The 12,435-nt window shown below is 39.6% G+C and overlaps 1 protein-coding gene across 1 annotated transcript; it reads left to right on the forward strand.

Moving 5' to 3' along the window:
• On the forward strand, nt 818-11,996 carry LOC109711280 (titin homolog). The gene is made up of 8 exons (XM_020234238.1): nt 818-1,244; nt 1,381-4,229; nt 4,334-4,492; nt 4,573-4,752; nt 4,836-5,030; nt 10,342-10,440; nt 10,526-11,128; nt 11,589-11,996. Exons 2-8 carry the CDS (start codon nt 1,419-1,421, stop codon nt 11,934-11,936), a joined length of 4,395 nt encoding a protein of 1,464 aa, XP_020089827.1. The 5' UTR covers nt 818-1,244; nt 1,381-1,418; the 3' UTR covers nt 11,937-11,996.

The following is a 12,435-nucleotide window of genomic DNA, read 5'->3' on the forward strand; positions in this document are numbered from 1 at the left end:
CATAGACTCTGCGGATTTGTTTGGTCATAATCGGACGGAAAATTGATTGATGCACGCTCCAGATCAATTCTCGTGGCCTTGGAGAAAAACTCACCAAGGGAGATGGCACCGCGCAATGCGGCAATCAATGGCGCATGTGCAGGGGAAGTGATAGTGATAGATTTCATCTAATGGGCCGAGGATGATGATTTGTTATTCGACTCGAACCAAAAAGATTTATCAACAGGAAATTTTTGTGCTATTATCCATAATCTAGAATAATAATTAATTTATAATTTAAATTTATTATTATATAGTTATTATTATTATATTAATTAACTAATAATAAAGAATTTCAAATACTTACTGGTTCGTTTTTTCTAAACAAATATTTTCACCAACAAGGAAAACTATGGGTGCCAACTTTTACCTTTTATTTACCATAATACCATACGAGAAGAACCGGGCACGCAAAAGCCTCTTCTTCCACTTCGAGTCGGGGGCTCGGGGCTACACGACAAGCTCCTCTAACCGTCGCGCCAGACTTTTATGCCTCTATCCTCTCTCGGAGCCCAAGCCCAAACAAACCCACCCCTCATTCACTCCCATCTGATGTTTCCGGCCGTACACCGCACGCCACATATCGCCGTATCGGACGGGCCAAAATTGACAATGCTGTGGTCCGACGGTCAATATTTCGTGCATCAAGTGGCGTCGGTGATTTGGATCCCACCGTCATCTCTTCGTAATAATAATTATTTTATTTTATTTTATAATATATATAAGGCGTTACACTTGCACACTTACACGTAGACGCTGTTCCGTATGCGTTCGTTTCGAGCTTTAAATAGCTGCTCTTATCTCCTCCTATCTTTTTCCTTAAATGGTGATTAGCAAGCATTTAATAAAAACCCGAAATAAAACAGCGGAAATAATAATAGGAAATCGCGTTCGGGGGATGATTCTTTGAACAATACCCTCTCTTGCTCCTCCGCATTTTCAAAATTTAGATCCGCAGGCCTCTCCCTTCCCGATTTGATAAATCTCTCCCTCTCGTCTCTCTCTCGATCCCAAATCCCTAAGATCAATCTTCGAGGGAGGAGGAGGAGGAGGAGTAGGAGGGGGGGGCGGACAGAGAGAGAGGATCGCAATCTCAGGTGCATTGGGCGCTCGTGATACGGACGACGCGGTTGGCGTGATCCGGGCGATCCGATCTGGAATTCGGGATCTCTGAGGCGGCGCCGCTGATCTTGTACCGCGGAAGGGTGAGTTCTCATTGGATCTCGAATTCGATGCCGTGTATTTGTGATTTTGGTGATGTTTTCGTGTTTTCGATCCGCGATTGGTTTAATTAAGGTTTCTGTATTTTTTTTTTTCTTTTTCCGGTTTCGCTCCGATTAGTGGTAGGGTAGGGTTGTCGTTTGATCCTTGTGGGAGCAATGACGGCGGAGGCTAGCGAGTATGGTGGCCCTTCGAAGGTGGAATTGGAGGCGGAGGAGGGGTTCAGTGCGGAGTCGGAGGAGAAGGATTTTAAGAAGGGCGACGGCATTGCGGCTAAGGAGAGGGCGGAGGACCCGATCGGGGGTTCTTTCATGATCGTCAATGGCGATTCGGCCATTGTGTCGGAGGAGGACCTTGATCGGGAGGGGACAGTGGATCCGGGAAATGGTGATGCCATTGCCCTCCCCTGTGAAGGGAACGCAACTCCCGACATAAATGAGAAGGCCATTGTAGGGGAGGAGGAGGCTGCAGATCATGCCGTGGGCGAAGGGAAGGAGGAAGAGATGGAACCCCCTCCTAGACTGGACGAGGAATCTTGTAGTGAGAATCTTGGTCCTGACGTGAATGCTGAGACTCTTTTGACAAATTCTGAAAATAAGATTGATGCCTGTAATAAGGAACAAGAGGAAAAGCGACCAGCAACAGGCGCTCTTTTGGGGAATTCTGAAAACGAGGCCCATGCCTTTAATAAAGAAGATGAAGAAAAGAGACCAGAAACAGATGCTATAGAAGAAGAAAACAAGGAAGATCAATTCGAGAGTGCTGAAAACAGGGAATTAAGCGAGGAGCAATGCGAGGATAAGGAAGCATTTGACAACAAGAATAAAGCGGAGGCCGATGAGGAGGAGGAGATGCTGGATAAAAAAGTCTGCTCGGATGTTGCGGATGATCATAATAGCAAGGTGAGCACTGATGATGGTGTGGCCGATGTGAGGGTGGAGTCTGATTCAATCACAGGAGACGCCAAGGAAGCAGATACTATAGAAGAAGAAAGCAAGGAGGATCAATTCGAGAGCGCTGAAAACAGGGAATTAAACGAGGAGCAATGCGAGGATAAGGAAGTATTTGACAACGAGAATAAAGAGGAGGCCAATGAGGAGGAGGAGATGCTGGATAAAAAAGTCTGCTCGGATGTTGCGGATGATCATAATAGCAAGGTAAGCACTGACGATGGTGTGGCTGATGTGATGGTGGAGTCTGATTCTTTGATTGAATCAGGAGACGCCAAGGAAGCAGATACTATAGAAGAAGAAAGCAAGGAAGATCAATTCAAGAGTGCTGAAAACAGGGAATTACGTGAGGAGCAATGCGAGGATAAGGAAGCATTTGACAATGAGAATAGAGAGGAGGCTAATGAGGAGGAGGAGATGCTGGATAAAAAAGTCTGCTCTGATGTTGCAAATGATCATAATAGCAAGGTAAACATTGACGATGGTGTGGCCGATGTGAGGGTGGAGTCTGATTCTTTGATTGAACCAGGAGACACCAAGGAGGCCGATTCTCAAGTTGCTGTTGAACTTGAAGCTAACCTAGGTAATGATGCATTAAAGGAGACCAGTGAGGAAGTGGAGTTTCTATCAACTGTTAAAGAGATGGAAGAGTCTGGAGCTCTGGCTGCAGAGATCGGCCATCCTGTGGAACCGGACGCACTCACTGAAGCAGCAGATCACCCAGAATCAGCTACACCTGATGTTGTTACTGGTGCCACAGTGGCCGATAAACAATCAGAAGAAGGAACTGCTTTGGTAGCAGAGGAACCTGGGCAAGTTTGTGAGGAGTCGGAGGAACATAAAGAGTCAGAATTCGTTGCTCATGTAGAAGAAAAACAGGGTTCGGAAACATTCAAAAACAAAGTAGAGGATCAGCCGGTTTCAAATTCTGCTGTTGATGTTGAAAAGAGACCGGATCTTCTTGAGTTGAGCAGCCAAGCTCAGTTAGAATCAACTACTGAAGGAGAAGAAAAGAACTCTGAAAACATGGTAACAAAGACCATGACACCGGAGTCTCATTACACTAGACAGGAGGAATCAAGGTCCTTAACTGTAGTTCATAATGTGAAACCAGATGAATGCTCTGCTGAGTCTGTGACTCTTCCTGAAGTTGAAGTTGAAAAACTTTTACCAACAAAAGATGGAAGCGAATCTCTTCACACAGCCATCTCTACTACCGTCACAAATGAAGCTGAAAGTAGTAATGTTTTAAATACCGGTGAAGAAGTTACCAGTTGTGATGATAGCAATGCAAATGGCACTGTTGTTACTGGTCATTCAGAAAGTCTTGGCAGCTCCAAAGTGTCGCATAGCGATCAAGAGGAATTACTGATAGAAGTGTCCGACAATACTGACGACAAGCTAGTCCAAGAAGCTGCCTATGATGACAAAGCTTCTTCAGAGAGTGCAACTCATCTTGTGTCTGCAGCTGATGGGCCTTTGCCATCGGGTCATGATTTGGATTCAGAAATTGTAGAAGAACCTGTCAAAAATGATACTGGAGGGGAGACATTGTACATTGGAAGCATGAAAACAGTCGTTTCTTTTGCTCATAATGATACTGCTCAGGAAAATAAAGTTTGTGGTAGCACCGTAGATACCAATAAGGATGCAGCTTTCCATCAGATTCCCAATTCAGAGATGCAGTCAAGTTCCGGAAATGTTATGCCGGAAACTGTAAAAGCTACAGTAGGTTCTGTCGAAGGTGATGCGTCTATAAATAAGGAGAATGACGAAGAATCAGTGCAAGAAGAGGCTGAACCGGTTGAGGAATCACAGACCTCACGGGAGGATCCTAATGGCTGGGCTACAGAGGGAGGTAAGATCGACCTAGTGCCAAAAAGGCAAGCATGTTATATAATCAAAGTTCCCCGATTTATCAACGATGAGCTATGGACGCGTATACAAGAGGCTCAAATACAACTGGATGAGAAGACACAGAGCCGGGACTCCATTCGAGTTGCAATCCAAAAGAAGAAGGTGCTGATGCTTTTACTAGCTCTATTCTTTTTTTTTTTTTCTGAATTGAGCGAAAAAAGTTTTTCTTCCTTTTCACTGATTTTAGAACTTTGCCTATATTTTAGATGGTTACTAATGAACTATGGGAGAAGTTAGAAGCTGCGAGAACGGATGAGAGAGCTGCAAGATCTGTTCAGAATGCTAAGCGACGAGAAATAAACAATCTTCAGTCAACGATGAGTAAACTAAAAAAGGCAACCTCTGTTGAGGATATTGATGAATTGGTAAGAGTTCTTTACTCTGCTTAGAGAGCAGTTTTCACTTAACGGTTTCATTTATTTTTATATCTTTCTTGATATATTAGATTCAATCAAAGGAGCAAAGTTTACAACATGAGACTATGACTCTGAAGCAAGAAAAGCTTCTCATCCAGGAGATCAAAGAATTGAAAGCCCAACGGAAGCAGCTGTCATCAAGCATGGCCCCAAAAGCAGAATTAGATGAAGCATTTGACCACAAAGATCAGATTGTCGAACGCCTTGGGGTAGTTTTTACCTGCATTTTTCTAATTGTCTTCTGACATTGGTGATATTTCTCTCGGACTTTAAGTTTTCATGTTGTCTTTAGGTTTTGAGGAAAGAGTTAGAGTCCCTTGGAAGCGATGTTTCACGAGCTGAAACAAATACAAAGGCAGCTCAAAAGGATTATGACGATAAACAGCAAGAGCTAAAAGTGCTGCAAGAGCAATTCAAAGCTGCTGATGAGGTCCGTCAAAAGGCATATGGACATTGGCGTGATCTTAAAAATGAGTCAATTAGGAAGGTGCGTTTTCTCCTTATTTCTACTACTTTATTTCATTCAATTGGAAGTGCCTTTTCAATTCCTATTATGTCCTTTATTCAGAATCTTGAATGGAACCTTAGTCAGTTCCGCCACTTGTCATATTTCTGTATTTCCACTTGTCATATTTCTGTATTTATAATGTATCTTTCCCAAATTGGTATTTTATTAACATTCTGATGTATACTCAATATCTCTGTGTTTCTCGGGAGCCTTTTCTTTGGCATTTCTTTTTTGCTTTATTTACGATCTTAAACTCAATCCTTCTTTTCCTTAGCAAGAAACTAGACTCTAAATTTGGATTTGTATAATTAATCATACTTTATTCATCTTTGATTGGTCATTTATGGTACTTGTGTGAGCATGATTGATATTTATTTAAGATTTTATCATATACTAAAAAAAATGGAAAGTTCCAAGACTTGTAGTGTCTCTAACAACACAAAAAGTTTTTCTTTTTTCTTTTACATATTTTCTTATATGAACCAAAATTCCTGGAAGTACATCTTTTGCTTTTCCAGATGACTCAGTACAGTAATATTCCATGAGTCTCTGTCTCGTTGACTACTGGATTTGAAAAATGTGCTAGTTGAACCAAGTGATCTCAGTGTAAATACTTTGAAAAAAGTTGGCAATTTTGTAGGTTTGCTAGCAAAGTGTTCATTTTCTCGATTTTTGGGAGTAAGAGCCTATTCTGTGTCTTGTTGACGCATCTGTAGAGGACTGAATGTTGTTTGCACCGAGCAATTGAAAGAAGCCTAATAACTTTATCATTAAAATCCCACCAACCTACCGACCGTCCTTAGAGCAAGTGGCAAAGGGTTTGGTGGTTGGTATCCAAGGTCCCAAGTTCGAATCCTAGTTGATTCACATTTCCAACTAAGTTTATTTCTAAATGAAATAAACGAAGCGGGTAGCGTGCTACCTATCTCTCAAAAAAAAAAAAATCCCACCAACCTCTCTCCTATATGGTGGGTAGAAGCAGAAAATCCAAATTGGATAGTCTACTTTTGGATCCCAAAAGCTTATTACTCTTGTCACAACACCTAGATGGTGTAGTCTTTGTTTGCCAAACACTTGGCTTCTGCTTCAAGTAGTAAAGCTTTCTGGTGGCAAACAGGCACAAAAACCATCTTGTAAATAGTAGTATTTTGTAGTTATGTGGAATGCAGTATTCTCAAGCCCCTAATTTTATTGAATTATGAGCAACGTATTGGTGCTAGGTAACAACTTTTTAGGTGGCAAACTGGTTTTGGATCAGATAGTAGTAAGTCGGTGACTAGCTATTAATAAACAGTAGTTTATAATGTTTGAGATATTATGAAGTTACAAAAAATATTGGTTGATCTAAAGTTGAAATTATGTTGATCATTTATTTGTAAGAAACCTTGATAAACATTGTTGTAAGTCTTACAAACTTCGATTAGGCTGTAATGTCTGTTTGGCACCCCTCTGCTTTTACTTTTCAGTTGTAGCAATCTTTTGTAGCGATTTGACAAATAAATAGATTTCAAAAGTTTCTGCCAAGGCGGGAAGATGAAATAAAATTCTGTAACTCCAACTTGAAGTTTTCTCCTTTTGCTTCAGAGATAAGCTGTAGAGGGGAGAGCGTGCGCATCTCACTGACAATTTCTGATTGCTTTCCTAAGTTTTACGTTATCCTTGAACTTGGATTCAAGGATTTGACATCTTGAACTCATGTTAGTGTTTTACTAGTACTTGTCTTCTGCTATTTTTGGGACTAATGAAAATGTTAATGTGGTTACCTTGCCATACGACACCTGTATCAATTGGCCATCATATACAGCTCATGGCCATCCTCGGCGCTGTACGTTCTGTGATACTGTACCATCTGACACTCTAGATGATCAGCACGAATTATGTACAAACCCTTTTATGTGTCGGCATGCAGCACGGCGTACATTTTCTCAGTGTGCCAACTAGCATGGCAACACTTACTGCCATGTATGAGATAGAAATGTTGAGTGTTGTCTGTTAAGTTTCAAGTGTCTTGGCCGGTGTGGCATTTATATTCATTGTTATCTTTTATTATTTGCATTATTGTAGTTCTGTTAAGGTTTTGTAACATTCGAATATGCTGAGTGCGTCTATGAAGTAGCCAATTGGCAGTCATTATATACCTATGCTTCTGATGTTTGGTCAGTTGATTTACTTCATGCATTTTTCAGTGAAGTAAACTTCACATGCATAGCATAAGAAGCTTGTCATAGACAATGAATGAAGCTATTGGAGATACTATCTGTGAAATTCATCAGCCAACTATATTCATTCAATGAATGAAGCTATTAGAGATACCATCTGTGAAATTAGTCACTTGATATGAGAGATGACATGAACTTCCGTAGCTTCATCGACTGTCACGTTATTTAATTGCAATGAGGACTCATTTGAATACGACGAAAAACAAATACTGATAAATAATAATTGCCGTAAGAAGAGGGTCTCAAGCGAAACTGCGATAAACAAATAACTAAACATCAAATATTGTGTACTTATTTTCACGCAGTCCTACATAGATCTATACTACTACATGATAAGTAAATGTGTAATCTTTTATATATTAAATCTCACACATGATGGAAGTGTTTCCGTCATGAGTTGGGGGTGATGTTTGACAAGATGTGACGTGCACTCAGCATCAAGTTCCTGGAGCATTTGCATTATAGCTGAGTGGGGAGCCTAGTTTTTTTAAAATATGCATTAATGAATGACTAAGTGAGAATCGACTGCCTGACAATTAGGGGACTAGATCACATAATGAATAGAGAAAAAGCCTCTGACTAATGGGTTTTGTTTGAAGACTTTTACCTGATTTTACTTTGAGCATGGAGGTAATGTCGTTAATATCAATTTCAACATACAATCGAAATTCACTTTCTGTTGTTATCTCTTCTACACCATTTCCTGCTATGATTGCTGCAATTCATTATCTACTCCAAATTGTCGTCATCATAGGTCATCAGTAGTTCATGGGCAGGTTGGTAGGTTCAGCAGAAGAAACAATGCGTTTATTTAAGTCGTCCGGATCATTTCCATCAAATGATCTCCATCAAATGTCACATAGGTCGTTGCCATCATAGGTCATCAGAAGTTTATGGGCAGCTTGGTCGTCATAAGTTCAGCAGAAGAAACAATGTGTTTATTTAAGTTGTCCTGATCATTTCCATCAAATGTCACGTAGGTCATCAAAAGGAAAGATTTGATACTCCTAGGTGCCGCCTTATTTGAAGACAAATAAATATTAGGAATAGTTAGAAATCAGATTATGGCCTTCAGCTGGATGGTGTGGTCTACATATTGACAGTATGCTCATTCATATTCTCTGCAGCTCTTCGACCACGTAGACAATGTACTATAAATTTACTAACAAAATAGCTACTGTAAGGAAAAGGAGAACTATATTAGAATTTAGAAATCATGTATTATATCTTGAAGGTAAATAGCATAGCAATTTCGCTTATAAAAGTGAGCGCTTTCAAAGAAATAGAATCATCTATGATTAATGTAAGATTCTCCTACTTGAAGTCGATCATGTTTTTGATTGCCCTGATTGCCCTGGATTACTTTGTTCAACCTGATTGTTGTGGCATTCAATGATCTGTAATGGAAAGTAAAGTTAGATTTCAACAAGGGCAAACTTTAATAACCTTCCAAAGCCTGGAGATGCTAGATAAGTTTCACCTGTCATCCAATTATATCAGTAAGCTTCCTCTAATGGAATGACTTTCTACGGTAACTGTAAACTAGATGAAAACTATCAGCTCTACTTGCTAACGACGAAGACACATTAGTAGATAAGATAAGGATTAGGAATTTGGATGTACTATGCATAATTATTGGCTTACATCTTTTGTTTGAGAAGGATGAAAAATATGGAGTAAATGTAGTAAAAGAGATGACATCATCTGAGAATTAGAAATTTAGTCGCAATGATACTGGTCCATTGGCTACTAAGAGGATCGATAAGAGCATGGGATGCAGGAAGGAAGTATATTAAAGCCTAATTTGGAAATGCGTTGCCCAAACATACTTGCTTTAATGCTTGCGAGGGCTTCAAGAAACCAAAAACAACTTTAGAGCTACCCTCATTCGGAAAGGGCTCGCTATAGAAACATATTTAATTAAAATCCAATGTTTAATATAACTCATTTATTGGAAGAGGTCCATTTTAATGGTTTATAGTCCTTCCATATCAAGAAACGAAATCTGTTTGTAGGAAAACTTTAACAGAAGGGTGCCACTCACCTGCCGGCATGAGAAGAGGCCCTTCCGATGGCCTCATTGAAAACAAGGTGTGTAAAGAACTTGCTCCAATTACAATGGTCATAATGTGAATTTTCGTAATGTCCATCTAGCGTTTCTGTGGCAGTAGGAATTGCTCAACGAATGGTATCATAGTAGACTGGAAGTTTTTAGCTCATCGCTTAATAAAGCTCTATGATGCAGACAAATATTATAAATGCCATTTATTTCAGCATGGATGTATTTATTTTTATCCTGCAATTCTAAATTACTGAAAACTAAGATTGGATTTCTGAGCAGTTAACTCTTGTACACGGATAAAAATAAAAAGGTTCGATTGTATGTTGCATTGTCACATAATGATCACTGCTGTCTCGCATTCAGTTGAGTGCAACGAATTTCTTATCTAAAGAGCCTTCTATACAGACTTTTATTACATAAAGTCCCAGCTTTCGCTTATCTTATGGGATACTCTTTTTTCTAATGGTAAGCAGCAAAAGTTTGAGCCCTGTGCCTCTGTATTTGCTTTTGTGCTTGTGAAATATAGACACGAATTATACGTTGTAATTCCTCGTACTTTGTGAGACATTCTTTGTATCTATCTTTCCTTATTTAACTTTGTCATGCTTAGATATTTTCATATGGTTTCAAAAGTTCGACTAGGATAAAATAATGTTCTTTGCTTTTTTGTATGATATCGTAGAACCTATCAACTGCTATTATTGTCTTTCATATGCTCTGCTGCCTCTGCAATAGTAATACAAACTGGGGGGAAGAAAAATTTAGCCATAGCGCTTGATCGTCTTATTAAGTCAAGTTTATCTAATTGGTGCTGATGCTGAGTTTCTAGTCTTGAGATCATTTTTGCGATAGTGTCATGCTTTGTAATTTTATTAAGATGGTAAATACCTAGTATTCACATCCTGATTGATTAGACTTATGCTCGTCTGATTCTTCATCTGTATGGCCATATTGTTCAGCTTCTGAGTGCATGACTAGTAGAAATGACTAGACTATTGTTTTGATGCAGAGCAAGTACTTTTTCACGTACAAAGATGATATAAAGATTACGGCGAACTATAAAACTTCAGGGGACAAAGAGGCACTTCGAAATTACTGCAATAAACAGGTAATTGCACACTTTCCATTTAAAATCATAATCGTAGCATTATAAGAAAGAATCATCTCTCTCTTCGTTTTCCTCTTATTTAAAGGTGGAAAGAATTATGGAGCTATGGAACAACAATGAGGATTTCCGCAAGCACTACATTGAATCCAACAAGAACAGTACATTGAGGAGACTGAGGACTCTCGATGGAAGATCACTTGGCCCGGATGAAGAGCCACCCATATTGCAAACAAACCTCAATAATAAGCTGAGCTTGGCTTCACCATTGGTAGTTTCAAAATCATCTGCACCTAGGGTGGTTTCAGAAGAAAAGGCAGTGAGTTCTGCTGCCAGAGAGGATCCATTCCCGGCCTTGCAAGCTGGAAAAGCTAGTCAACCTGTGAAATCCAATAAAACCACTAAATCTGCTGTGAACGAAGCAGTTGCAGTCACAGTTTCTGAAAGAGGTGAAGCGGAAGATGCTGAGGTAGAAAAAGCTCGTAAAAAGGAGGAACAGGAGCGAGCTAGGAAAGAACAGGAGAGAGAAGAGGAGATAAGAAGGGAAATGGCTGCAGCTGAGAAAGAAAGGTGCCGTCTGGAGCAAAAGGTGAAAGCCAAAGAAGCTGAAGAGAGGAAGAAACGGCTGACACAAAGAGCCCAAGCACGAGCCGAAAGCCGGGCAGTCAAGGAAGCTGAGCTCAAAGATAAGGTAATAGTCCTTTAGGCTTATCACTGCTAAGGCGTGCAATGCTTATTGAATTACAGTTTACTTTGCATATCTCAACTGACATTAACTTATTTTCTTTTCTATACCGGTACCTCTCTATCAGGTCTGTAGAAACTTAATGGCTTCCACGAAAATGTTATGGAGTATTCTGTCAAATAGTAGAATATTCAGCAATAAAAGAATAAATATCATTTTCTGGCAGAGAGCTACTGAAATTAAGACATTAGAGGTTAACCTAAACTTGAAGCACCCGCATATGAATGATAAGCTGTAGCTTAGGTTATGTCTTTACATCTTCACCTCTATCTATTTATTCTCGTTCTTTATATATCGTACGAAATCTGTTCTTTATATATCGTACGAAATCTCACATGACAGCTAAATGTATCTCACATTTTAGATACGCGTGTTAGTACTCTAAAACTTAAAATTCATATTGCAGAAGAGAGCAAAGAAAGAGAAAAAGAAAGCTTCAGTGAATGGAGAGGCTGCAAGCGGAGTTAGTGAGAATGATACTGTGTCCACTGCTGACATGACGACTACCCCTGAGATCATCTGTGAAGCTGAGGTCCAAGCAGCAACACCTCCAAGAAGGCCTTTGAGAGCTGCTGTAGTACTAAAGCAGCACAATAAGGCTCAGCCCATTCCAGCTGCCCTGCGTAACAAGGGTAGGAGGAAGATGCTGCGCTCCTGGATGTGGGCCATTTTACCGTGCCTGTTGGTTCTCGCGCTGTTCCTGGCTGGAAACTACATCTCTTTCTCTTTTGGCCATATCAAATTCGGAAATTAGTTATATACTTACAGGTATTTAGTATTTATTTATAAGTTCAGGCCTATACAGGCTACTTTTATGAGGTAAGTAGTATTTTCTTTGGATTGTTTGGTGTGTCAACATTATGTTTTTTTTTTTTTTTTTATATAACATTGGCAATTTGGTCTTTGGAGGAAAAAAAAAAAAATTGTTATCTATGGTTATTTGATCTGGATATTAAAATTTTATATGTCGGCGAACCTTAAAATAATAGCAATAATATATAACTTTTCTCTTTATTTGTTTCTTTTCTGCACGAGGTATGACATTATATTTCCCACAACTTATTCAGATGGGTAAATTTGTGATGCTTCGCATGTGTCTTGTTCGAAATGGAATTGTGGTTGTGTATCTCCATATAGGATGGAGTTTTGTTTGCATGATTAGTTTGCTATAAATGGTAGAATGTGCGGATGAATTTTAGACTGTCTATGGCAGATGTTTTGATTACATTGTGATTGTTGGAAGGTTTTTTGTT

The sequence above is a fragment of the Ananas comosus genome, linkage group 6 (assembly GCF_001540865.1).
Source record: "Ananas comosus cultivar F153 linkage group 6, ASM154086v1, whole genome shotgun sequence".
In the NCBI taxonomy this organism is placed as follows: Eukaryota; Viridiplantae; Streptophyta; class Magnoliopsida; order Poales; family Bromeliaceae; genus Ananas; species Ananas comosus.